The sequence below is a fragment of the Protopterus annectens genome, chromosome 2.part0, assembly GCF_019279795.1.
Source record: "Protopterus annectens isolate FY-2018-M chromosome 2.part0, PAN1.0, whole genome shotgun sequence".
NCBI lineage: Eukaryota > Metazoa > Chordata > Ceratodontiformes > Protopteridae > Protopterus > Protopterus annectens.
In genome coordinates, this window is record NC_056728.1 from 1178397969 (window position 1) to 1178424545 (window position 26577).

General features: G+C 37.5%; 1 protein-coding gene across 1 annotated transcript in view; it reads right to left on the reverse strand.

Annotated features, from left to right (window-relative positions):
* GRID2 (glutamate ionotropic receptor delta type subunit 2) overlaps nucleotides 1-26577 on the reverse strand; it is a 4699489-nt gene that overhangs the window by 1566615 nt on the left and 3106297 nt on the right. Inside the window, exon 9 of the mRNA XM_044061387.1 lies at nucleotides 2885-2986. Coding sequence (XP_043917322.1) covers nucleotides 2885-2986 — 102 coding nt within the window. The remainder of the gene's footprint in view (nucleotides 1-2884; nucleotides 2987-26577) is intronic.

A 26577-nucleotide genomic window follows, 5' to 3' on the forward strand; every position in this document is an offset into this window, starting at 1 on the left:
TTTGGTTTTGTGAAGAGTAGATCATGCCTGCTCAACTTGGTCAACTTCTTTGAGTCAGTCACCAGAGCTGTGGCTGAAGGCAAGGTGGTTTATACAGCCTATCTATGATCTGGCCAGGGCCTTTGATACCATTACCCACTCAGGAATCACAGAAAAACTCACTAAGCTAGGCATCAACCCCTATATCAATAGGTGGGCTGAAAAATGGCTTACAGATAGAACCCACAGTGTGAAACTAGCTGACTCCAAGTCAGACTGACAACCAGTCACGAGTGGAGTCCCACAGGGTTCGGTCCTGGGTTCTCTCCTGTTTGGTATCTACTTCTCTGAAGTCCAGACCAACACAAAGGGACTCTGGCTGACAAAGCTCACAGACGATTGCAAGTTGGGAGCTATAATTAACTCCCCAAGTGATGTTGACTTCCTACAGAAAGGCCTCACTGAGACCAATGACTGGTGTCAGAACCATGGCTTTATGCTCAATGCCAAAAAATGTGTCATCATCCCCTTTGAGAAAAACCCAGTTCCCATGAATTACCACATCGATGGTAGTCCACTGAACACAGAAGGCATTATAAAAGATCTGGGAACACAGGTTGACAGCAACCTCTCTTTTGACCACCACATTGCCACTGTGGTCAGAAAGTCCTTCTATGTGGCATATCTCATTACTAAGGGTTTTGCATCCAAGAAGAAAGAGGTCATTGTCTCCCTCTACTCTTCCCTCATTAGGCCAGTCATCGAGTACAATGCCCCATTTGCCATGTCCCTCACTACACACCTGCAACAACTGGAGAGGCTACAAAGTACCTCACAAAGAAGATCCTAGGCCTTAAACACTTGTCCTATATGGACAGACTCAAAAAATTCCAACTATTCTCTGTCTTATATCGCCTACTTAGGCGATCTCTGCTTGACTTACAAAGCCATGTCTGACCCAGCTCGGTTAGAAATGCTACATCTAAAGAAATCCCAATCCCGCCAAACCACACACTCCAAAGACCTCTACCTCATTACCACAATCAACAGAACAAGCTGCAGGGACAGGTTCATAACCCAGAGACTGTCCATGCTATGGAATAGACTTCCCACACATGTCAAACAAGGCAGGTCTTGAGTGGATGGGAAATAGAAAATTCACCCTGGGGATCACTCCAGTAGCTCTGCTCGACAGAGGCACTAGACACTAAGGTCAGGTGGCATGATGCTAGGGTAATCCTATGGGCTAGGCTTGTAAAGGCTCCAGGGCCATTAGCCTAGTACACACCTATGAACTTATGAACATACTAAATCCACAATTATAAATGCTGTTCCACTACTGGAGTTGCTACTTTATTAACAATTTTAAAACTCTTAGACTACCTCACCCAGGTTCACTACAAATTACTACAGAATAGCTTAACTTTTACCTCCATATATACTCAGTCCAATCACTGCATATTGACTATTATTCATGATAGAATTTAGTTTTGTACAATATAATGCATCACTCCACAGACTCAAATGCTCAGTCTCTGACTAAAACAAAATCTTTCCAGTCTTTTGATATACTTTTTCTACAAGTCCTTAAATCCAAAATTACATTTGGGTATATTTTTAGTTCATTGTGCAAAACTCTAAATCAAATTATCTGCTAAAATCAGGTGTTGTTCTGCTCTAGAGCAATTTAAGCCCAGAGTCTTGCTATAGATTTAGTTATACAAGTAAAAGCCAATCTGGCATCCCTTAAGACTTCTTATATTTTTGCAGCTATCATCTCCACTTATAAGCCAGATGCAGACCTTTTATTAATATCACCTAATTTTTATTTTCTATTCTACTCCATTCTACAGATATTATTTATTCTCTACTTCTAGCTCCTCTCAGTTCATATCTTCTTACCCTGTATTTTTTTTTCTCCTGGCCTATATTCTTATTTTCTTTGTATTTCCATTAAACCAAAATGTATAAATATTTATACTGTACTTATTTGAATGCAGTCTATTAAGTGTAAATATTCATTACTATTACTGTAGCTTAATACTTTATTGTCCTTTATTTATGTTGCATTTCATTAATATAGACTGTTTTGTGTTGATGTTGCTCGCGTTAGTCATAATGGTTATACTTTTTATGTTGTTATTAAGATTTTCCTCCTAGGATTCCAATATAAATGTACACTGCCCATCCGAACCTTCTGGTTTTCAAAACAATAAGTAAAGAAATACTTGTAACTTGAGTTTAACCAATGGTGTGATTATATTAGCAGACTAAAAAACTCTACACTATCTTTTTTCTGGTTTCACTTAATTCCAGTTTTCAGGTAACATTAATGTTACAAAACAATTTCAGGAAGTCTATACATTTTGGTACTAAAATGGCTTACCACTTTTGATTTCCGAAAAAAACTTAAAACACTGGCAAAGCTACAATGAGTGTTTATCTGTTAAGAAAGGACTACATTTGACAACTAAAGAATTGCAATGAACAGGAACTAGTCAGAGTCTCCAAATCTCTAAAGAGACTTTAAGTATGTTTCTCAAAAATACACCATGTCTATGTGTTCTGTACATTGGTGACGCCAGACAGCTGATCTTTATTGAACATTTAGCTCTAAGAGAATTGAAGTCAACATCTTCACAGGTGTGTGCTCTGTAAATGACCTACTTTTCTTACATTTTCTTTCAAAGTATATAACTCTATTGATAAAACTCCTATCTCTCTAGGAAATGCAGTATTGATTTAATATTGAGAAACAGAGTCCAAACTGCATTGCATTGAATTTGCTCTAAGTTCTCCATTAAACTGTGGCTTTTTAATCTTTTTCTCACAAATTTAGTCAATAACTTGTTAGTACACAAGAAAAGACAGTATTAGCTGAAAAAGCGTGAACCTGTTTTCTTACCAGCACAGTTACTACACGCAATACCACTCCTCGCATGTTGTTTTCAAGCTTTTTGTCTGTCAGTGTCCCATTTAGGCCTGTTACTGGATTCCATGATCCCAGCTATAAAACAAAATAATAATATAATGAAGTATAGGAAGGAAAACTTCTGATACATGTGAGAAATTATTGTATTTCTAGAAGTGGAATATTTCCTGAGGATGCATTTGCTCTTGTGAAACAAGGAACATTATGACAGTGTGAATTTTTTCTTTAATATAGATTAAAGACATCATAAGTTAACTGATGCAGAAACATTATTTCAAAAAGATGTCTTCATGCCATTCTAGAACTAAAGCAATCTAAATCTGGTTTAACAATAGTATTGAAGTAGTGGTGTATTAAAATGTATGTCGTATTTTGTTAATGCTTACTAAATGTTTAGAGTAATATCATGCCCTTTTTTAATGCTTGCAAAATAAATCTGTAAGAGCTTTTTTATATTGTTTCACATAACCGCAGCTTGTTTTACAACATTCATTTGCAATGGCAGTACAATTCACATTTATTTCACTTTTTTATAGCCTCGTGATTATGTCATTCTGCATTCAGTACTACTATGTTAAAACGCTGTATTACCGCATGGAAAATATCTTAGACCAGATTATCTCAAGATAGACTACATTTATTGAAGACACACCTATATAATTCAGAGGTATTCTAAATTTTTGTATAAGAACCATTTAGTGATCATTTCCCCAAACATTAAAACAGTCAAATGCTCAGCTAATCATGGCTATATACTCAACTTATAAATTATCTGCACTTAAATATACCACTTTAGTAAGATGACACTGATTAACATCTGCAGAAACTGCACTAGGAATAATAAATTAGTTTGTTTCACATCAATGGTCACTGCACAAGAAGCAGGCAGCTCAGAAAAATAACACATTTATAAACTGCTCTTGGAATAAATTTGTTTAATTCATTCCAGAGCCACAGAGCAAGAACTGGATAGTTCAGGAATATGACTTAATCGAGTTTGATTCATAATCTACTTGAGGTAGACTACTATGACAATAGTTGACATGCACATTATGCGAGCCATAAAAGTAATAACAGTCTCAGTGAAGCTAACATAATTTACATTTCTATCATTTTAGTTAATATGCCACCTGTGCATATAACTACAATTATTAAATAGGCAAGGAAAACTGACTAATCCGACTTTCAGCTACCCATGTATCCAATCTGTTCCATGCACAAAAATTAAGCTAGAGCAGGTCACCTAGACATGATACTCAGTTGCAGATCTTTACTCCCTGAAAAACGTTAAAATCCAAAAAAATTGCTAGTACCTCAAAAAGTCATTTAGCAGAGAAAACTGTCAAGCACACAAATACTGGAAATAAAAGAAAAAAAAAAAAACAAAAACAAAAATGCAGTACACAATTCAAATCTATTACAAAGTCTGCATAAAAAAGTATGAAACATTGACACAGATTAACTAAACTTTACACTAATGAAAGTGCTAAAGCTCAAATTTAAGTACATTATATGATCAGGAACAATTAAAGACACCCCAAAAGATAAAAGTAACATTCTGAAGCATGACTTCCACAAACAGAAAATAAATAAATGTAGGAACTGATAGAAAGTAAATAACATGAAGGAGAAACAAAAATCTCAGTAGTAACAGAAAACACAAGCTCTAACCTAGAAGTCAGATTACACAATTATCCATACATGCACTAATATAGTACAATGACTTTGCCAGGCATTGCATGAGGGTACATTTGAAGATACAGTACACAAAAACAAAACATTGTGCAACTACAAAGGTTTATTAAAATAAAAATAAAACACATAAAATTATCATAGGACCCCAATAAAATAAAGTCAATCCACATAAACATACCAACAGTTGAATTAACGTAATGAAAATTGATAGTGGTGAGAAGCATTATTTTAATAGATGAGTTTTTTAGAATTGCCAACAGAAGGATTACCTGTATGAATATATTTAGCATGGTATAAGTATATCATCAGCTAAATGAAGCTAATTTTTGATGGGAGCTTTATTGCATGCATTTATTTGTTTTTCATGTTTTGGACATGCTAACAAAATGATTGTTCTTGTGAAAATGTTTGAGACAGTGTTACCTTGAAAATAGTTTACATACATATGAAGCACCATGCTGCTAATATGTAAGTCTCCTTATCCTGACTCATTCACCTGACAGAACAGAGCTGAAGTGTTGTGAACTGTTAGTAATTGTTTATGAATGGGACTATGCATTAGCAAACAAAAGTGTAATAAGATTTCTATCTAAAAATTTTACATTATTGTCCTAAAAATGCTACAGCAAAATTCCACACAGTTAAAAAGTTAGCAAGCTAGCATAGCAATTATTTAGTTAAATAGGAGGAGGTACAATTTTACATTAAACAATACTACAAAATACTACAAGATGTATAATAAATGAATTACTAAATGTAAAATTCAAACAAAAAAATACAAATAACTTCAATATAAAAGCAAAATTGCATTTGGGGTTTTTCCTACAGACTAAGGAATGATATAAGGAAGTTGTCTTTTGAGCTCACATCTCACAGTGTCCTGGGCATCCAGTACTATTTTTACCATGTACAGACACACACTTCTTACTACATACATAACTGATGAAATAATGTAATGAGCCAACTGAAAAATATTGCAGAACATGCAGATTCAACATTGTTCGTAGATGTAAAATGTGCCATGTAATAATTGTAAAGCAAAAGACCTATACTGATAATAGTGCTTTTATTTAATCCATATGAGAATGTTTTCTGTTCTCTCTGGAAGACAGAATGAAATAAACTTTTTGGCTAATGTTACCTACATTATATAAAAAGCAGGCAAACATTCATCTGTGTCTGATATACATTATCTCATTTGTTGACACCTTATAATGCATTCATGTCCATTTCAAAATGAAAAAAAAATGTAATGACAATGACATTGCAATTCAGCATGTCTAACTTATGTCAGTGTCTCAGCTTCAATGATCATGTTATCATGTACTGTGTTTATATCAAATAATACCATACCGGTTCTCGATAACCTTGTCTTCATTCGATTAGAAATTAGTTCTATTTATCTTAATGTTACAGTGACAAAACCCTCCATTGGACCATTAATCAAGGAGCATATATCCTTATCAGTGGCAACAATGGGGGATGTTCACTGGGAGGATCGCAGATACTCACACACTATTTCCAGATGCACCTCTCTGCATCAGTCCAATTTCCCTTAAGAGCACACAGAGACCACATTCAGTTTTTGGCTGGCTTTTCTCTCTTTCTACAGATCCCCAGTAAAACTCCCCAGCCCCACTGGCACAGCTATAGAGTTGAGATCTCACCTGAGTGGCCAAGCCAAAACCTCCAGCACCCTCTCTAGCCAACCAGTGCTTCATATCCCTGCCCAAGTAGCTGACAGACACACTCTTAGAGATTTGTTTTACACACACAAACACCTTGGAAAGGCTGGCACAGGTTTACTGGCTATGTCCCCTTCTTCCCACACTATAAGGTAGTTTTCACTGCCACCAGCCAGCTCCTTATCAGCTACTTTAAGGTCCTTAACAAAGGGTGTCCAATCCTACTGTGTAATGTTAATACTAATACAAATGGCAGTTTGACCAAGAGGAAGGCTATTAGGAGTGTCCCACAGTTTCATCAAATAAATATTCAAGTACTCTCAAAATTTAAATATCTCTAGACAGGTCAGCCACAATGAAAGGTTTGAATATATTTAATAATAAATAATAAAAGAACAAGACAATACTAAATATATATTAACAGTGACATCAGAGTTCAAAACTACAGGTAATATTTAAAATAATGTTGCAGTACAGACACAAGTAAAGAAAAAAAAAACATCTAAAGTAAGCTTTATTATATTCCTGAGTGTATATAAGAGAATTGTACTGTTCCCTAAAAACTTACTTCACTAGAGCAAGTCAGATGTGTGGCGAATGGGTCTTCTTTTTGTTGTCAGGTCCAAGACATAATGCAGAATACTTTGTCTTACTAAGAGACTTCTCAGATTAACATACAGAATATTATTGGTTTGATAGCTTGCTTGCAGAATGACATAATTTCTAGTCTTATGACTTCTAGTTCCCAGGCCAAAACTCCCATTGATAGAAGATGGTAGGATTTAGTATCTAACTGTAGAAATATACAGACAAGGGCTTTTCCTCAGATCTTTGGCGTAGGCTGCAAGTCATAAAACAATGTTATTCCTTCATGCTTCAAAAGTAGCAAGTAGTTCACTCCAAGAACAATATAGAAAGCTTCCTAGCACAGACTATGTGTCTTTAGCTGCATTCAAAACTTTATGGTGTAGCCTATAAAGTAATTTAATTTCAGATTTTTTTCTAAAGTTTGCTGGACTGAGGATAACCTCCTGTATTCCAGTTTCCACTGTTAAACTATATACTTTTAAACAGTTACAATAGTGCATGTACATTTCTGTTTTCTTCCAGTAGACTGTAGTTACATTTCAAACAGCACTTTCCATATACCTTTTCAACACACACGTCTGTAGAAGCAGCTTGATATACACATGACATACAGTTCTAATACAGTTGTAACACAACCATCTTGTATAAATCATTTCAATATTCACCAATGGCATATCATTATTTACAAAATTCCAGTTAGCTGTACTGGCAGTATCTCCTTTCATCACAGTTATAATCATAATCCAGGCGTCTAATGCATTTGCCAATCTATTGCTTACATAAAGAGTGCACAGACATCTTAGCAGGTGTGTGCATATACCTGGATCTTAGCCTGCAGGTCGACAGTCATCTAATCAACTGTAAGGCCTACTGAATGCCGCAGTAGTCATCTCTTAAAATGTAAGTCCTACTGAATGCCAGGCACCAGTGCTGCTGCACAGTGATGCTTGAAAAAGCTGGAGATTGATTGGCTGTCAAGCTCAAGTAAGTGGTCTGCAGGCTGGCAGCAACTAGAAGGAACCTTACACACTGCATCTTGCATCCCACAGAATGAGCTGGATGAAATGGAGATTAACACTGGAGACAGAAAATATGACTGGCTGGATCAATAGTAGCCACATTAGTGAAAGCAAATGTGCATGAATGCATAAAATCATTCATGTGTATGTATAGGCAGTACATGTATATGATTGCATATATTTTTTCCATGCATTTATGCTTTCTTGTATGCATGCATGCAGATAAATATGAATTTAAGCATAAGCTAGTATCAAAAGAAGAAGGAAGCCCAGCTCTGTGGCATGCAGTGTTAAAGCAGTGACTATGATCCAGATGATCCAAGATAAAGTAATGGCTCCAGTACTAAAGAACTCAGGTGAGGATGAGTGACAGTGAGATACTGAAGTCAGTCTGTCCATGCTAGGAGAAAAATGTTTTTTTCTGGTCTGTGTAGGTTTGCAGGTACCAGAAGGCAGTAAGAAACTGAGGACATGGGCTGGGTGCTACCACATTGATGATGTTAGCCCTTATTGAGTACATGGACATGAATATGCACAGTCAATGGGAGGGAGTAGCAGGCCCTCACAGGGACAGGTGAGCCCACAACCACCAATGGATGAGGAAGCGCTAAGTAAAAAATCTTCTTAGCCTGCATCTGGAAATATGCATTCATTGGGGGCAAGGCTGGCATGCATTCACTGGTATGAGTATAATTATGGTATAATTCTGAAGCCTGAACAGTTCTGGACTATGGGAATATATTTAAATTTTATGCACACAAAGGCACTTGAAAGGCAACATGTAGAGGAAAGTGGTACAGGCAAAGGCCCTGACTCCTAAATGGTTGCCTGGATGGTGGTCCTCTTTGATTGGCTCTTGCTCTCTTACCCTCATACAATGAATCCTCATGCAGTGAGAGAATGATTGGTTCAAGATGCATAGGAAGGGGGCCGATACCTGTCAGGTACTGACACAGAAAGTATATAAGTAAACTAATCATAAGAATGAGTAACAGTATCCATTCCTGAAGTCACATCTGTTGGCCAGTGTCTGCAAAGGTTTCATGGGAAGGAAAGTGCATTCTCAGTACCTCATTTGCAATAATATTAGTCAGCTCACTATTGCTAAATATACATTATAAATAGATTTCACACATTCACAGAATATGCACACACCAGTTTTCAGCTTATTCACACTGTGTTTAACCACTGTATACATAGCATCATGATTAAAAAACATCTTATGCAAATTAAATGCTGTAACAGAGTTATTAAAACTTGTCAAGACATTCAGAAAGGGCAAGGAAATTGACAGAAAACTGTGAGGTATGTGATTTTGTTCAGTTAGCAAAACATACACACTTTTTATAGAAGAGCATAGCTTGTAAATAGAAAAAAATTAACTGTGCGCTCTTTTTCCCTGGTCTATTATGGTTTCTGAAGTGTTAACTTATATGTGTAATAATAAGCTGAGAGAGTCTGAGCAACCTCTCCCAATAAAAATACAGTGTAATGTGAAGTCGTATCATTTATAATTTCCAGAAGAATTACTGAAGGAGCAAGGTTCCCACCACAACTTGTATTCCTACATTAAATATAATATATAGGGAAATAACTCTTAAAGGCAGCTTCACTCCATAAATGCTTCAATACTGCAAACTCTCTAGCGATGCACAAGTGTATATAAACTATGGTGTCAGTGTAGACAAGCCAATGAGTACACTTTTCTCACTGAATATATTGGAATTTACAATCCAAAGGGTTCAATCCAGACATCAAGCCTCTAGCTGTCAATAACTGGTCTTGTAAATGTGAGGTTACTTGATCTCGCTAAATGATCACAGAATCATTTCCATTATTATTCTGGAAAAAGTCTCTTTCAGGTGTACCTTGACCCATCTCCTTTAATCTCTTCTCATTCCATTATTTCTCATGCTCTCCTTTTATATCACCTGAGCATTTCTGCATTTGTTCACTTTCTACACCTGCATTCTCACCATCCATACTCTCAGTTATCAGAGTTCTTCATAATTTCCAAATCTTATCCTAACCAGATCCTAGTAACTGTGGGTGTGTCACAGATTAACCTACACCCTAACCATGCATTATTGCTATACATTATATATTATTATATTAAGTTATATTGCAGTACTGCCATCGGCATCTTATTGCTCAATTGGAATATGATCTGCCTCTATTCATGTGTAGCTCCAACAAAAACACAATTATACAAAACTTATCAAGCAGACTTTGCAAGTTCATAATAAATTACCCTACAAATGATCATCATTGCTTTACACTACCTAAAGCAAACTGGTTACCAGTTTTAGCTAAAGATAACTTATTGCTTGGATCTTTTCTCCAGACTACTCCAACAGAAGTCTTCTCCTCTGGCAATGAAATTCATCATCTCAGCTTCAACCTATAACCTTAGAAGTCAAAACACCTCAGTGCCCTGACTCCAAACTCTCTCTACTATTTTATTTTATTTTATTTTATTTTAATTTATTTATTTATTTACATTTGTTGACCGGGAAAGTGTGACTGGACACAGGTCCGTTTTCAGCGGAGGCCCGGGGAGAAAAGATCCACATTAAGTATTACTTACATTATACAGTTAAAAAACATAGCATGTAAAATATAGACATTAGTCCAGCTGAGGACGTAAGACAAGAATAAAACATAGATGTAAAACAGCTGTAGAACATAGTACAATTTTAAAATATGGTGACATATACTAAACATGGTTACAAATGTAGTTGAGATTCATCAGTGAACAATTGATACAATCTGTTTTTGAGGTACATAACAGCCATTAGCAGTTGTTGCTACAAGAAGTTAGTACTATGTGGTAGTAGCTGGGAACATGAGTAGCTAAGCTTGCTAAGAGTAGGTTGTTGATAGCGGGCCGAGAGAGGTAGGGGGTGGGTGGAGTGGATGGTATTAGAGGGGGGGTTGCAAGGGCATATCTGGCAAGTTTTTAAGTGTGATTTTAGTAAGGATTTGAAGTGAGTGCAAAAAGTTACAGAGGTAATTGAGGATGGGAGGGAGTTCCAGAGCTGGGCTATAGTGCAGGAGAATAATGCTTCTCCAGCAGAGTTATTGGCTTTTGCGACCTGTAAGAGGTTTTCGTGGCCTGATCTTAGTGGTCTCGTGGTTATGTAGGGTTGGAGTAGATTCTGGAGAGATGGGACTTTTACTGGTCGGTTTATTAGTTTGTGGGCGAGTGCAAGTTTGTACCATTGAAGGAGGTGTGGGAGCTCTAGCCAGCCCAGTTCTGCTAATGAGAGACAGTGGTGAGTATGGTAGGAAGCCCCTGTGGTGATTTTGTTGTAGCAGGTTTTGAGCTTATTTAGGTTGCATTGTCTAAGGTTAGTAAATACTGGAGAGGTATAGAGTAGTGTAGAGATAAGATGAGAATTAGCTACTGAAATTTTAGCTGCTTTGGTATGTAGTTGCTGATTTCTATATAATGGTCCTAGTTTTTTGTGCAGTTTTTTAGTGGTCATGGAAATGTGAATGTCAAAGTTCAGTTTATTGTCTATTTCTACTCGTAGTAATTTGGTGTGTTCTGTAGGATGGATGGTGATGTTTGTCTTTTCCTGTGATATTAAAGTGAAAGCTGTCTAGGGTAAGTTTGTTGGGTTGGAAGATTAGTAATTTTGTTTTGTTTGGGTTGAGTATTACTTGGGCATTGTATAACTAAGTTTCAATAGAGAAAAATGCTTCCTGTGTGACTTTTTGCAATTCTGGTAGGGAGTGGGCTGTGCAAATGATGGTTGAGTCATCTGCGTATTGTATGTGTGCCATGTGTTGTGGCTGAGGCTAGATTATTGGTGAAAATAGAGAAGAGTAGGGGTCCCAGGATGGAGCCTTGGGGAACCCCTATGGAAACTGGTAGTTGGGGGGATAGGTCGTCCTGCCAAACAACCGCTTGTTGGTGGTCAGATAGATAACTCTGAAACCAGTTGATGACTGGCTGAGAAAAGGATAGGTTATTGAGAAGAGAGATGAGTTGTTTGTGTGGGACCATGTTGAAAGCTTTAGAGAGGTCTAGGAAGGTAGCTGAGGAGAGATAACCTGCATTTTTATTTTGTAGGATAGTGTTAGAGAAAGAGTAAGGCAGTGGTGGTGCTATGGTTAGGTCGGAATCCATGTTGTGTGTTGGAGAGGAGGTTGTTAGCAAGGAGGTGATCTGAGACTCGAGAATGAATGCATCTCTCTAGTATTTTGGAGAGTGGTGACAGAATAGCTATGGGGCGATAATTGGTTAGATCTGTGGAGGGGCCTCCTTTGTGTAGGGGAATTATGTGAGAGACTTCCATAGTGTGGGAACATAACTTTCTGACAGAGATCTGTTAATCAAGAGTGATACGGGGTAGGCTAGAGTGTCAGCTGCAAGTTGAAGGTATTCACTTGGGAGGTTGTCTGCTGCTAATCTGGTGGTTTAAGTTTAGTTAATAGTTTTATTTTGGAGATAGGAACAGGACAGAAACAGAAGCTAGTGGGGAGATTGTTAGCTGCAGCTGATGGTGTGGGTTTATGGGGGGGTTGTGTTGTCTAGCTAGTGACAGTAAGGTTTGTGTGAAGTGATTGTTGAAAGAGGTAGCAATATGTTCGATGGAGTGAGTTAAGTTAGGAGTGGGTGTACTTACTTTACCTGGCTGGAGGATGGAGTTTATTGAGGACCAGAATTGTTTGGGGTTATGTTGGGAGGAGGTAAGGGCAGACTGGAAAGTATTGGATTTTGTCCTGTTTTATAAGCTTTTTGGTTCTATTGCATAGTTCTAGGAATTTTTGCCTAGTAGAGGGTTTTTTGGTTTTGCGCCATCGTCCTAGGCTTTATCCCTGTTTTTCATTTCAGACTTAGTGTTTTTTTCTAGCCATGGGGATGGTTGGGCTCTAGTTTGGGAACGTCTTATGGGGGCATGGTAATTAAGGATGCTTAGGAATGTTTTATTAAAGTAGTCAACTGCATCATCTAGTTTGAGGTATTTTAGAGGTTGCCAATTGCATTCTTTTAGGGATGAGCTGAATGAGAGAGGGTTGAAGTTAGTTTTTTTGCGTATTTGATGGTAGATGATGGGTTTCACTTTATAAAGGTGTTTTCTTAGTAGAAAGGGTGGGGAGTGATCACTGAGGCTGTCAGATAAGCAGCCTGCTATATATGACTGGGGCTCTTATTGACTAGTATCCAATCAAGGGTAGTGTGTTTGTTGGAGTTATTTATCCTAGTAGGTGACTGGACTAGCTGGGTGAAGCCATGAAAGTTTACATGATGGGTTGGGTGGTTGCTAGAACAGGATTGCCAGTCAGTGTTGAAGTCTCCTAGAATTAAATTTTCTTGGGGTAGGTGGTGGGTAGTCCAGCTGAGGAGGTTTTCAAGTGGAGGGATGTTTTGGCCAGGTGGGAAGTAGCAACCTATTATGTTTAGGGTTTTATTTTGATTTATTTTAAGGTTGGTATATATTATTTCTTCTGTACCTATTTGGGGAGCTGCTAACTTTAAGATCTGGATGTCTAGATGCTGTTTAAATATTATAGCTATACCACCTCCTTTTTTGTTTAGTCGGTCTACTCTTAGTATATTGCAACTGGTAGGGAGGATTTGCTCTTTAGTAATGTGAGGTTTTAACTATGTTTCTGTAAGGATCACTACATCAGGGGAGTAGAAGTCTATGGTGACATGGAATTCATGCACCTTGTTGCATATGCTTCTTATATTTAGGCTTAACAGAAAGAGGTTGGTTTGCTTTCTATTGGCTGTGATTTGGGAGAAGATGTGGTTTGTAGTCTGATTATGAGAGGAGGGGTTGGACATAGATGGACCAGGGTTAGGATGGATGTCTCCACTAAGTGCTAGGTTGGATATGGATGAGATTATTAGTTTTATTAATTTCTGTATATGCTTGCTTATAAGGGAAGTTTTTTGATTGTGTTCTGTGGGTAATAGGTATGGCAGTATGGTTATGTTAAGTTGTGGGGTTGTTTTTAGTTTAGGTATTGTGGTCTTTAGTCTATATAGAGGATGTATCGAGAAGGTTGTTGACCTGATGGGAGAGTAGTAGAGTAGAGGTGGGATATGAGCGGTGGTGTGTGTGGTGGTACAGTGGTAGTGGTTGAGTGTGTGATGGTGGAGGTTTGGTAAGATGTGATGTATGCAATGAGAGTGCATGCAGTGAGTATAGGTATGGCGTGCTTGTACATATTAGCTGAGTAGGAGGAATAGTAGTGAGAAGCTGTAGGAGGAAGTATAGGTGTAGTGATGTTATAGGTTGTTTGAAAGGTGGGAGTGGTTACCGTTTGTAATAAAGGTAGGACCACTGGAGGCAGGTGGAAATTGGGGGCAGGGAGGGGAGCATAGCAGACAATAGATGAAGGAAGACTATCTGTAGGATTAGGAGCCAGTTTAAAGGGAAAAAGCTAGTAAAATACAACCATAATACAAGGTAGGATAGATCCTTCCATGGCGTTTTCTTTTTGAGCCCTTATGGAGTACTGGGAGATGGGTAGGAGTACTACAGGGTTTAATAAAAATAATTAAGTGTTCTGCATAGGGTTTCAGTAGTTGGGAGAGAAGGGAAACATGCTGGGAGAGAGAGAGGAATTGTTCAGCTGGTCGTTTAAGGTACAGTGCTCAACAGGGTTTCCTAGGTACACTGCCTAAATAACAGGACAGTTTAATAGATTGTAACAGGTTTGTAAATTAGAGAAATACTAAGCTACATAACACACATACACACACATATACATTGTCACACAGAATCATAGACATTACTAAATACTCAGATTTCAGGCCTGAATTTAAACAGTATCTAACTGAGCTCTACAAATGCATATGAAACGTTACAGGTTTATTACTAAATCACCAAAATCACATCTTTACAGACCACTGTCATGCACTTCCTACTGCTCAATTCACTCACTGACTAAATCACATTTTATATATTATAAAACTGTAAATATGTACATAATGTGCTTCCTTGCTATCTCTCTATTGCTGTCTTTAACACTATATTTATACTTTGTAAATATCCACTTTTCGCTTTCTCATTTCTAGCACCTTGCTCTCTGTTGCTGTTTATCACACTTCAACCTATAAGGCATCATCCGTCTTGACCATGGATAGGCCTCCCTTTTCTATATCATAACCACTAAAGAACCACTCAAACTATACTTGTTCGTTTACTTTCTCCTAAATGTATCTACATACTGTTTGTAAATGTTTGCAATATTAATTTTGTGGTAAGTGCTCTATTATATGTCTTGATCTGCAGACATTGAAAATAGTCTTAAAATCCTTGAAAAGTAAGTACATCCAGCTGAAACCAGGTCATCTAATTAGCATAAATTTTAATAACAAAAGGCACATGACTCTTTCTGTGTTCCGTAGGAATGTGGGATACAGCGCAGAAACACATTTAAAACAACAGAGTGACAAAAGTGATGGAAAATATAAGCACACTGTCAAAGAGACCGTTTAAAATCTGTAGTTTAATGAACCGTATTGCAAAATTCTGCTACATAATTTCATTTATTTTTGCTTCAGGAAAAAAAAAAGGAGATGGAAGATATGTATTCCCTATATACTATTATTATCACTAGTATGTTGGTCATGTATTGTGGTTTTCTCTGTAGTGGATATCTTCAAAAATCACATGTGATGAGGGAAACAGAATTTTACGAAGGGGTAAATCAAGCTTGAAAAGACGGGCATACCTCTGAAAATAGGTACATCATGTGCAGGGGTTAAGCAGGCCCGAAAATGGGAATGATCCCCCATAACAGGGACAGTTGAGTTGATCTATGCTTTACCCCACTTATCAGAAGAGGTTTGAAAACTATGACTGAAGTAAAACTGATTCTGTATGTATACTGCTTTTAGTAACCTACTGATAGTTGACTCACAATACACCAAATACAAAATTCAGTATTCATGTAATTATGTATCATCTGAAAGGCCTCATTGAAAAAAATATACACGCTAAATCTTATTAAGTACTATATTTTGATCTTGTAAAAATATAGTATATCCAAATAAGCAGAAATATTCAGAGTTATTACCAGATTTATTAAATTCATCGTAGATTCAACTCAACCTGCGGTGGTGGTGCTGCGGTAGCATTGTCGCCTCACAGTAAGATGCTGTCCGGTTCGATTCTCAGCTAGAGCGTCTTCTGCGTGGAGACATGCGTGAATGAGCATACCTTCATTGAAGACTGTGCATCAGGGCTGGTAACTCGGCACGTAAAAATCAACTACCAATCATTAGCGGACCGGAGTTCCACTGTGGCGACCCGTAACTGGGAAAAGCCGAAAGATGCAAAAAATCTTAGATTCAACACAAACACATAGACCAGTAACCAAATACACAGAGAGGAGGATTAGTGAAATAGCTCGTAACACTGTTTCATTTTTAACCAAGAGGCACCTTCATAGGGCTGCCTTGCTGAGTTGAGTTTCTGAACCTACATTCGGTGCTGTGCCTAGCAACTGGTTTCTGAATCTGGGAACTGTGCTGCAAGCCATTTTGCTGAGCTTCCTCTCTGTATACTTTATCTTAGATTCAAATGAAGCCAAGGTGACAATTTAGTTGTAACATAGGTATTAATTTATTGTTAGAAAGGTATCACCTAAGACCAGTATTATACTACTCCAGTGGAATTATTAATTGTATTATTAAATAAATCAAATTAAAAACCTCCACTGAAATTGATTAGAAAAACCTTCACTGAAACAGATACATCACCCTTCATACCTCTTAAGTAAAAGAAAGATACAGTACTGCTTGTAATCTACATATACTCCTGCTGTTATGTGTTTCTGTAGGTACACAAAAGCACATCTGAAAATGTTCTTCTATTCATAGTCCTTAGCATTGTTAATTGTACTGCATTTATTTCATTAATACAGGGCTAACGTTGAATATTTTAAAAAAATGGCATCTTTCTTTGCTTTATGTCTTATAGAAACATAACATTATATTTCTTTCAGTTCTTAGCCATATTTGGGTCTTAATGAAATAGCGACCGTACCACCACATACAGAGTAGTTGACTGAGTTGGTGAAGTCATACAAACTGGCAGATTTTAATCACTTTGAGATTGTGGACTTAAGTTATTTCTCAAGGTATCTAATAAAATGTGATTCAAATTGGCTATTATAGCCAGTGTGGATATGAAGACACTGCTTTCCTGCTTGACAAGAAATAAGTAAGAAATGTGTGTTGTGAAATACATGCTTTGTATAATTTTCTTTGTCTATTTTTTACAAAGTATAAACATCTATACAAGTTATTTAGAGCAGTGATATATTAAAAAAAGTTGCAATACTTGTTTAATGCCAAACCACTTAGACACATAATAACATTTTCACCATTCAGTGTTCTTTTTCTCATTCCTAGTGTACTTCCTTCATCAGAGGTACCTGACTATTGGCCTATTTAATACCCAAAATTATCAGCAAAGGCACTCTAAAGAGTGGTTTATATGCAAGTCCTAGCACAATGCATAAAAATGGTCCTCAGTCACATTCACTGTATGACTTTAGACTCATGTAAGTACATAAACACCTATATACCCTGTTACTGACAGCACTCTTAAAAACACAGAGAAAGGACTACTGACTGCTAACATACTCATTGATCTATATCGTGCCTGGAAAATGGAGGTCCCTCCTTGCTTATTTCAAAATAACATAGCTATGGCTGTGAAGAAGGAGCCTGTGAATGGTTTTGCACCTGCCCTGCAGACTACACATTTTTGTTAAACCAAGCATTTCATAATTTTAATAATGAAAAATAATGCAATGGTACATCAGGGTGCAGTTATGGGCCCTGTTGTTTTTTTTTGTTTTTAAATGACTTGCCTCTCCTAACTTTGTCATAAAGCCATAACTATGACCTGGATGACCCAAATTCGTATAGCAGCTCAGATGTTGGAAGAGCCAAGCTGGGGTGTGAGAGTGAGCAGCTTACAGCAGCTCACCCAGCCTGCTGCAATGAGGAGGGTCTTTAAGTGGTTGGATAGCTACCAAGCAGGTGGAGGCTTGTACATTTCTAGTGGCAACACATTGTGAAGCTCGGGCTTAGTAATCCCAATCTGGTGATGGTAGCCATCATGGACATGTGTTTGGGAGGGCTTGGGATTCCAGATGGTGATGCAATGTCTACATCAGTCATGCAGGAAGTAAGGTTACAGACAAACAAGAAACACCCTTATTGTCAAGATAGCAATGAATCTACAAATCTCCTTCATGGCTGTATAAATAATGTCTCTAGCTGGTCAGTCAGTGGATCTCTCCTCACCCAAACTGGAAGCCCATCAGGGTGCAAGGAATTTTGGGATTTGGAGCATACTGGCACTTACCATCCAACTCTAGGCCTTGTGAGGGTATGAGGTATTGGGGAAGACTTGGAATAAATTGATCATGGGGGGTTTCATATGGTTGTCAGGATTAAAGTGAAAAAGCTGGTTTGGGAAATAAATACATACACACATAAATAAAAAATAAATAAATAAATGGTTTACTTCTCTCCTTACCTAGGCTGCAAAAACAAAACAAAACAAAAAAAAACCTCTCCTGCAGATAGTTGTGTACTCTTAAAAGAAGACAACACATTACCTGTAGCTTAGAAAATGATGCAGGATAAGTTTAATTGTGTTCTTTGCTCAAGGCCAATATTCTCGCTCGGGACCCCAACAAATGAGCTATGATACTGTATCACTAAACTGAAAATTTTACATGCTGAGCCTGTCACAGGTAATGAACTAGGCGGCACGATTACAACTCCAGTAACCTGCTGCAAATTGGTGGCCTTACTGCTGAACCCCAGACTTTTATATAAAATTCACACTCACGTTGGGGTCAAATTCTACAGTAATATATGGTTTGTTACAGACTATCCAACCACTTAACTCCAGAGTGCAGACAGTCTGGTAACTTAATGTGTTCACTGTAAGACTAGAATATTCACTTCCTTTTATTACTTTTCATTGCCCAGCAAATAGTCAACTGCTTCAAAAGAGACTAAATAGCATTTGTTATTTCATTTTCCTTTTACAGGTAAGACAGCATCAGTGCTTAACACGGCAGATGGCTGATTAGTTATCTATTTCAGAAAGATTCACTTTGCTTCTACACACACTAACCATGAAATTATTACATCTGCAAAAATGTCCCCAACTGTAAAACTGACAGTAGGCAACTTTCTAAGGTGAAACAGAGAAAAATAATTTACTTTGATGGAGGCAATCCAGGGGCAGCATGTAACCCTGGTTGGTTATTTCTGGGGATCCGACAGAGGAAAAAAAATCTAGACATTACTATCATGTGTGGAATGACTCATGCCCGGCATTATGAGATGGATGCAGGCAAAGCCATCAGGGCAGTGTGATGCATAGCTAGGGTGTTTCCCATTGCACAGAACACTAATAACGTTAAGTTTGGATACGTCTGGATGAATAACATGGTAACGAGGAAACAGAAGGGCTAAATGTTTGACATGTACATATAGGCAGAATGAAATTAAAACAGGGCTAAAGTAGAAAATCATCGCATAGTCAATAAGCAAATGATAGGGTGGACTGCAGGAAATCTATATTTTTTTAAATTATTAAAACTCAGTTTTAAATTTTTTTACAATGTCCTCCACCCCCATTGAACATTTTTGAAGAAGAAAATCTCCATCTCCTTCCTCACACCACCCAAACTCATAACCTAACTCTCTCTTTCTTTCTCTAAGCCTTCTGAGGAGGCTGGAACAATGCCATTCTTTTTTTTTCAGTCATATTTACACTGTTCTGTTATATCAGCACTTGCAGTTTTAACATTTTTTGTACTTGTGTTTGGACTTTAGAAACAGTGGTTTGATTACAATGAGTAACCTATGATATGTGATGCTAACAAAGGTAATTTTGTGCTAATTATTTTGAATATTTGGTGATCAGGACTACAAGAAAATTTTGACTTGACAGCAAGACCAGTGGAGGGGGGTTGAGTAGTGATCAGACCAGAGAAGGCAGGGTTGGCATTAAGAAAGGTGGTAGAGATGAGAGATAGTGAGCCGGAGAGGGCCTGGGGGCAACAAATGGGTATGGTGCCAAAGATATCAAACTGCAATGCTATGCCCCTGTCTGGTTTGATAACAGCTGTAACAAAAATGCAGTACTACCACTATAGAGTCTGTGGACATGAAAGTATCACTGTACCACATATGGAAACATATTCCAAGATTCAAACCTTTCCTAAGTGCAATTCTACATGCCCCAACTGCCTCACACCTTACAATACTCTTGGGTATTCTGACATTAGGACAGACCTAAAAAAATGCTGTGTTCTAGAATTTGTTAACTGGTACTTTGAGGAACATAGTAAAACTAGCAAAAGCATACCAAGGCTCAAAAAGAGAGGAAGGATAGTGACACAGTGCAGTATAAAAGTACCAACAGTAGCCATTCCTTCATATATATAAGACTGAGAAACATGTAAAACATGCAGTGAGTATTATCCACTGGAGGACCACTATCTCATTCACGCAAAACATTTTCTGAAAATATTCTTTAAGATGAACATTAACAAGGTGTGGAGTCTGCATGTCCTCCCCATGGTCGAGTGGGCGTTCGAAAGACATGTGCTGAATGGGCATGCCTTCGTTGAAGGTTGGGCATTGGGCTGGCAACTTGACACCATAAAAAAAACAACTGCCAATAATTAGCAGACCGGAGTTACGCTGTGGCGACCCCTAACCGGGAAAAGCCGAAAGACCAACAACAACAACATTAACAAGGTATTGGGTTCTGATGGAATTCAATACACATTTGTGTCTTTCGGCTTTTCCCGGTTAGGGGTCGCCACAGCGGAACTCCGATCCGCTAATGATTGGCAGTAGAGTTTTTACGTGCTGGCTTGCTGAGCCTAATGCACAACCTTCAACGAAGGAATGCCCATTCACGCATGTCACCACACAGAAGATGCTCTAACTGAGAATCGAACGGGCAACGTCTAACTGTGAGGCGACAACGCTACTGCAGCACCACCACCGCAATACATAGGAATTCAATACACATTAAGTCCTGGATAATGAGCTGGATTTGTCATTCTGTAACCTGCAGCGGCATGACTTCTTCAAAGCCTAGTGCAATACAATGTGCTTTAATGACATCATTACAGTTTTGTTTTATAGCACTGAGTAGCCACATCACTAAACATGTGACATCAATAAAGCATGGAAGAGTCATAAAAGATAAAATAAAACATCTAAGATGAAGTAAGAGTCTTCAGAAACATCAACAAAGTATCTACTTAAGGACCATACATTTTCTAACCTTTTCTGTCCTTTCAAATTAGAAACCTGTTGTTTACACTTTGTCCAATACTGGTTGGGCAATTAAAGCCATCTGGAAGGCAGATGTTCTATCTATAGAGTAAAAGTAGTCAGTATGATAAGAAAGGCGTTGACTTGCCAATGGAAGAGGCATGTCAACTGATGACAGAACTGAGGCTTCATAAACATGAAGCATAGAAATATCACTACCAGATATCTGCATATACAAATAGCGGATGTGAGAACAAAAATGAAGAATATTAGCATTGTGGTGTTTGCTTGTGGTACATAAAGGAAGGACATCATATCCTACATTCAACAAGAATCAACAGAGCTCATTAATCAATCAGACGCAGTCTGTGGCCCTAAGTTCTCCTTCTCTTCATCACTGTCTGCTTTTACTCCTGTCAACAAAATACGGAATATTTGCCTTGCTTTCCATTTTCCCCTGACTTTTCTTATTAATAAATAAAATAATAATAATAATAATAATAATAAAAATGTAATTAATGCATCTTAACAAACTAAAGATCAAAAGGTGCTACTTATGTTTCATCACACAATCATTCTATACAAAAACTGATCTGCAATATACAGCAAAACTAATAACACCTTAGAACAAAGACGTTCTTGTGTTTAATGCTCTGAAAGAATTTTTTTTTGGCAGCTTTTTAATGATCGCAGTAGTCTAAATAACTCAGCTTTATTGCAAACTAGTCCAAGTGTTAATATTGTTTTCTTGAGTCAAAAAGAATGCTAAACTGGTTTCACGTGCTGCCTTTCATTTGCTGAACCAAAATAGATGCCCCCTGCAAAGTGGGAAATCTCATTTCTTCCATGGTGTGGAAACCTCATTGATACGTAGAATGTTTATGGGCTGTACTAAAAACACTCATTGAGGCTTTAGTCTAAATATTAAATCAGCCATTCAGATTCACACACTATGGTACTCACCCTAACACTTCGGATTTATTACCTGTCTAAGCTGGCTGATACCACAAGAAAACTTTAAACCAATCAAAAAGAAGATAAGAGAAGCAGAGGCACAATCAAATCTCTGTCTGTCTCACATACACACACATGCACACACACGCACACACACACACACACACACACACACACACACACACACACACACACATACACACACACACACACACACACACACACACACACACACACACACACACACACACACGCACACACACACAAGCACATGCATGTGCGTCTTGTATACACACACACACACACACACACACACACACACACACACACACACACACACACACACACACACACACACACACACACACACCACACATTTATACATGTACAAACACACTCTGACACACATCTACACATACATACACACATGCACATGTACACACAGACACTCTATAGTTATGTTTGCAAGTAACGTGCACACGCACGCACACACACACACACATACAAACACACACACGCGCATGCACACACATGCAAACACACACATGCGCACGTGCGTGCACACACACACACACACACACATATACATGTACACACACACTGACACAGATCTACACACACATAAACACACGTACACACACACACACACTCACACACACGTACATACACGCACACACACATGTACACACACACACACACTGACACACACCTACACATACATGCACACAAACATATGCACACACACACTCTATAGTTACAAGTTTGCAAGTAACCTTTATGCATATCTGAGATCATAATTATCATGTTCATCCTATGACATTCTTCACTTTGTCCTAATATATCTTTCTGCAAAATACATGGATGTATACACTAACCAGTGAGACCTTCCTGTCTAAAGTTCTACATTATCATTAGATATGCCTTGAGACTCCCTTCTTAAACACAAGTTCCTCTGTTAATGTCAAACAGCAATGAAACACCACTAAGGTTAGTAGTTTAACTGATATATTGACATGCATACATATAGTCAGTGTATTCCCTATTTACCATGGTACTTCTCAGTTTGATTTCACATAAATGCTCAGACATTGTCTCAGTATTGAACAGTAAGTTTTCTCTAGCAACATAAAAGAAAGCCTTGTTGATGAAGGATACACAAGTACAATTTTCCAACTTGTTGGTTGCACATTACACTTCCATATGAAATACAAATGCCCACGGCAGTTGTTCTATATCAACTCTTGAGTGTTTATGCATAAGGCAAGTGGAGACGTGATGTTGTCCAGCAACATACTATGCTTCTGCCTTTACTGCTTGTAACAAAGTGATTATCATTACTTCTGCACAGGATCTCATTAACTAACTTACCCCCATTTCTGTTGGTGCACTGATTTATTGTATGTGTATTGACTCCCTTCAATCTCATGAACAGATATTCACCACACTGGCTTATGGAAGCCTTTGGTAACAGCCAGACACTGTCAGTATGCAGGACATTACATGCTCTGTTTTTTGTAATTATTACTTCAGCGGTACTTTGTTCACTTACCATGATCACTCTGTTCAAACAGAATGCATCCCATTTACAATGGAGTAAAAACACTCACTTTTATTTACTGAGGAACTCCTGGAACCTGAAACTTATTAACTAGCCAATATATTGTGTCTTACTTTTTATTACTCTACTTGTCTGTGCCACCATTATGTTTATCTGTTTAAGCACATTTTACATGTATATATAAGTCTCTCTTGTCTTCATTGTTGTCATTTTTTGTTAATCTTATTGTATTACATAGATATTGTAACATGCATTTTTTTAAATATAATTGTACTGTGGAGATTTTCTCCCCGGGCCTCCTTAGAAAATAGGCTTTGTCCTAGTTGAACTATCCCGGTTAACAAATGTGAAATAAATAAATATATATATAAATTTGTTGGACACATATATTTGCAATGTTACTAAAACATGTCAGTATGTTGTGCTTCACTCTAAAAATGTATGTGTAATTTCTTTGGCTATAACTAGGTCTTAAGATATCTAGGTACTGAGTCAATAAAAATTTTAAATCACACCCTTGTCCCTCATAGATGGTGACAACATCTAAATGTCCCAATACATCTGTATTATGCACATGTCTGGGTTGTTTATACACAAGATATATGGGCTAAAACTACCATGAGAATGCAAGGCTAAGCTTCTTAAGATTCTGACAAATCAATAGCTCATAAGTACTTACAAACACTTGGTTCTACTTCACAAAAATATATGTTTCTTCACAATTACATCGAATTCATAGCCAGTATGCATTCTCTATTACAACAAGTGTGTCCTCTAAAATGTCTGAAAAATAAAGCATTGCTGTAATGGTGTCCTGTTTAAGTTTCTCTTTGGTACATAGAATGGCACAGCTGAAGCAAATTGGCAGAGTAATTAATCATCCTTAGTTAACTATAACATAGCTACATTAAAATTAACATTCTTAAAATCCACATTTTGTACAGGTCCATTAATTGTAGGGAAACATATTCTTATTAGACTCTTAGTTAATGATGTGGCACCTGCCAGACGTATCTCTTAGTCTAAAGAGCGTTAATGGTTCATAGGCAAGTGCTAATCAGTCAGTCTACAGACCATTACAATTCTGGACAGCAAACCAAATACAAAGGTTCTCTCAGTACACAAGATGGGCAACACAAGGTAGACTTAAAGAGAATTTGAGGCTGCCCAATATCCCAGGTTTATTTTGAAGATGGCAAGAGTGCTACTGTGGTTGACGTGTAGTTAAAATGTGTTTCAGAGGCAGGGGATAAACTGGGATATAAATATATCATACCAATGTGTCTTATTTATATGCCTTATAGGTCATCTGACCAGGGATTTGTTGAACCATTGTATAGCAAATGATTAGGAGGTCAAGGAGGGGGAGAACTTTCATGGTTCAAAAGGTTTGATTTACATCACTGCAGAGGAGTCTATAAGAAAATTAGTGTAAGAAGACAGATGCAAGTCTGTTTGGATAACTGAGGGTCTCAACACCATTTTTAGTTATGAATCTCTAAGGTCTCTTGAGTAATGTGTTATTACAATCATAATGCTAAAAGGGCTTTATATTCAATAATCAGATTGATAAGAGAATGGATTCACAGAATCAGAACTTTAGTCTTTTTCAGTGTGGGCAGTAAGTTTACACATGTAAAGCTACAGTAGACAGTGTAAAAAGATTTGTTTCTTTAACAGATTTTTTAAACCTAAAGTGCTTTTATTTTTTCCAGAGTTGAGCAGAAACATGTAAAATAGTCTTATATGTGAGGATGTCAAATGGCAGGTTATTAAATAAAGAGGGGAAAAAGGAGGATAGGTCAATGGTTAGAATCCTGTAGTATATATGAATTTACCTGTAATCAGATATCAGACAGATATTTTGATTCCCAGATATTTTTTCCAGTTGAATTTGCATCCCTTTCTAAGTATCATCCTACCACAGTCATTTGACACATTAACTCCCCTGTTGGATGAGAACTGATAGCTGACACTGTCATTGTAACAACCTCCAAAGTTTTTTTCTTATGATGGCGCTCGCTAACCCCTTTGGCAGAGACAACAACCAGCAGTGCCTTCCTCTTGTTGATTTGCATATACCAATACATGTCCCTTTAAGGCTACCACGTGACTGTGACTTCACAGTTCTAAGGACACATCCTATATGCTGCACGTAATGCACCCATTCTCATGTCATACTCCAGTAGGTTTTGGCATTGTAGTGGGACAGACTGCCTCTCTTCATCTGGGATAGACAGGCCAGCATTGCTGTTCACTGCCTGCCACTCTTTCCTTTCTGGCTAATCCAGAGTCCAAACCACTAATCTGTTTTAGGTCATCAGGGTCATAGTCAGAACTTTGCCCATCTGCAATACAGAGCCAGGGTTTCCTATATATTGTGACTTGATGTTTAGCAGTAAAAAGACACTGTATTCCCAAAGGTCGGTTCATATGATTCTTTCTTAATGCTCATATTGTTAACCTGTTTTGTGTTTATTTTTTGTTATTGCAATATACCTGGCTGCATAGCCACATAAATAATGAGTGATTGACAGATAAATATTTCACAGGAATTACAAGGCAAGGGTATTTCTTTCATTTTACTACACAATGCTGCAATACTTTTGTTTAGCAGAAGGAGACAAATATGCAAAATATATTAATTTGACCCTGGAGACAGAGATAGTGATATAGGAATTACTTCTCATCGTGCTTATTATAACAAGCTATAAAAAACATATCAGTACTATCTTTAATGAGCTTTTCTTTTATATGATTGCAATGTTTAGCGATGAGAAAATTAAGTAGTACTAGTGATGAAGTAATTGACTGTTTGCTGTACGTATAACTTAACCAGTGCTAACATAGATATGAGAGAGCAAAGGCAATCA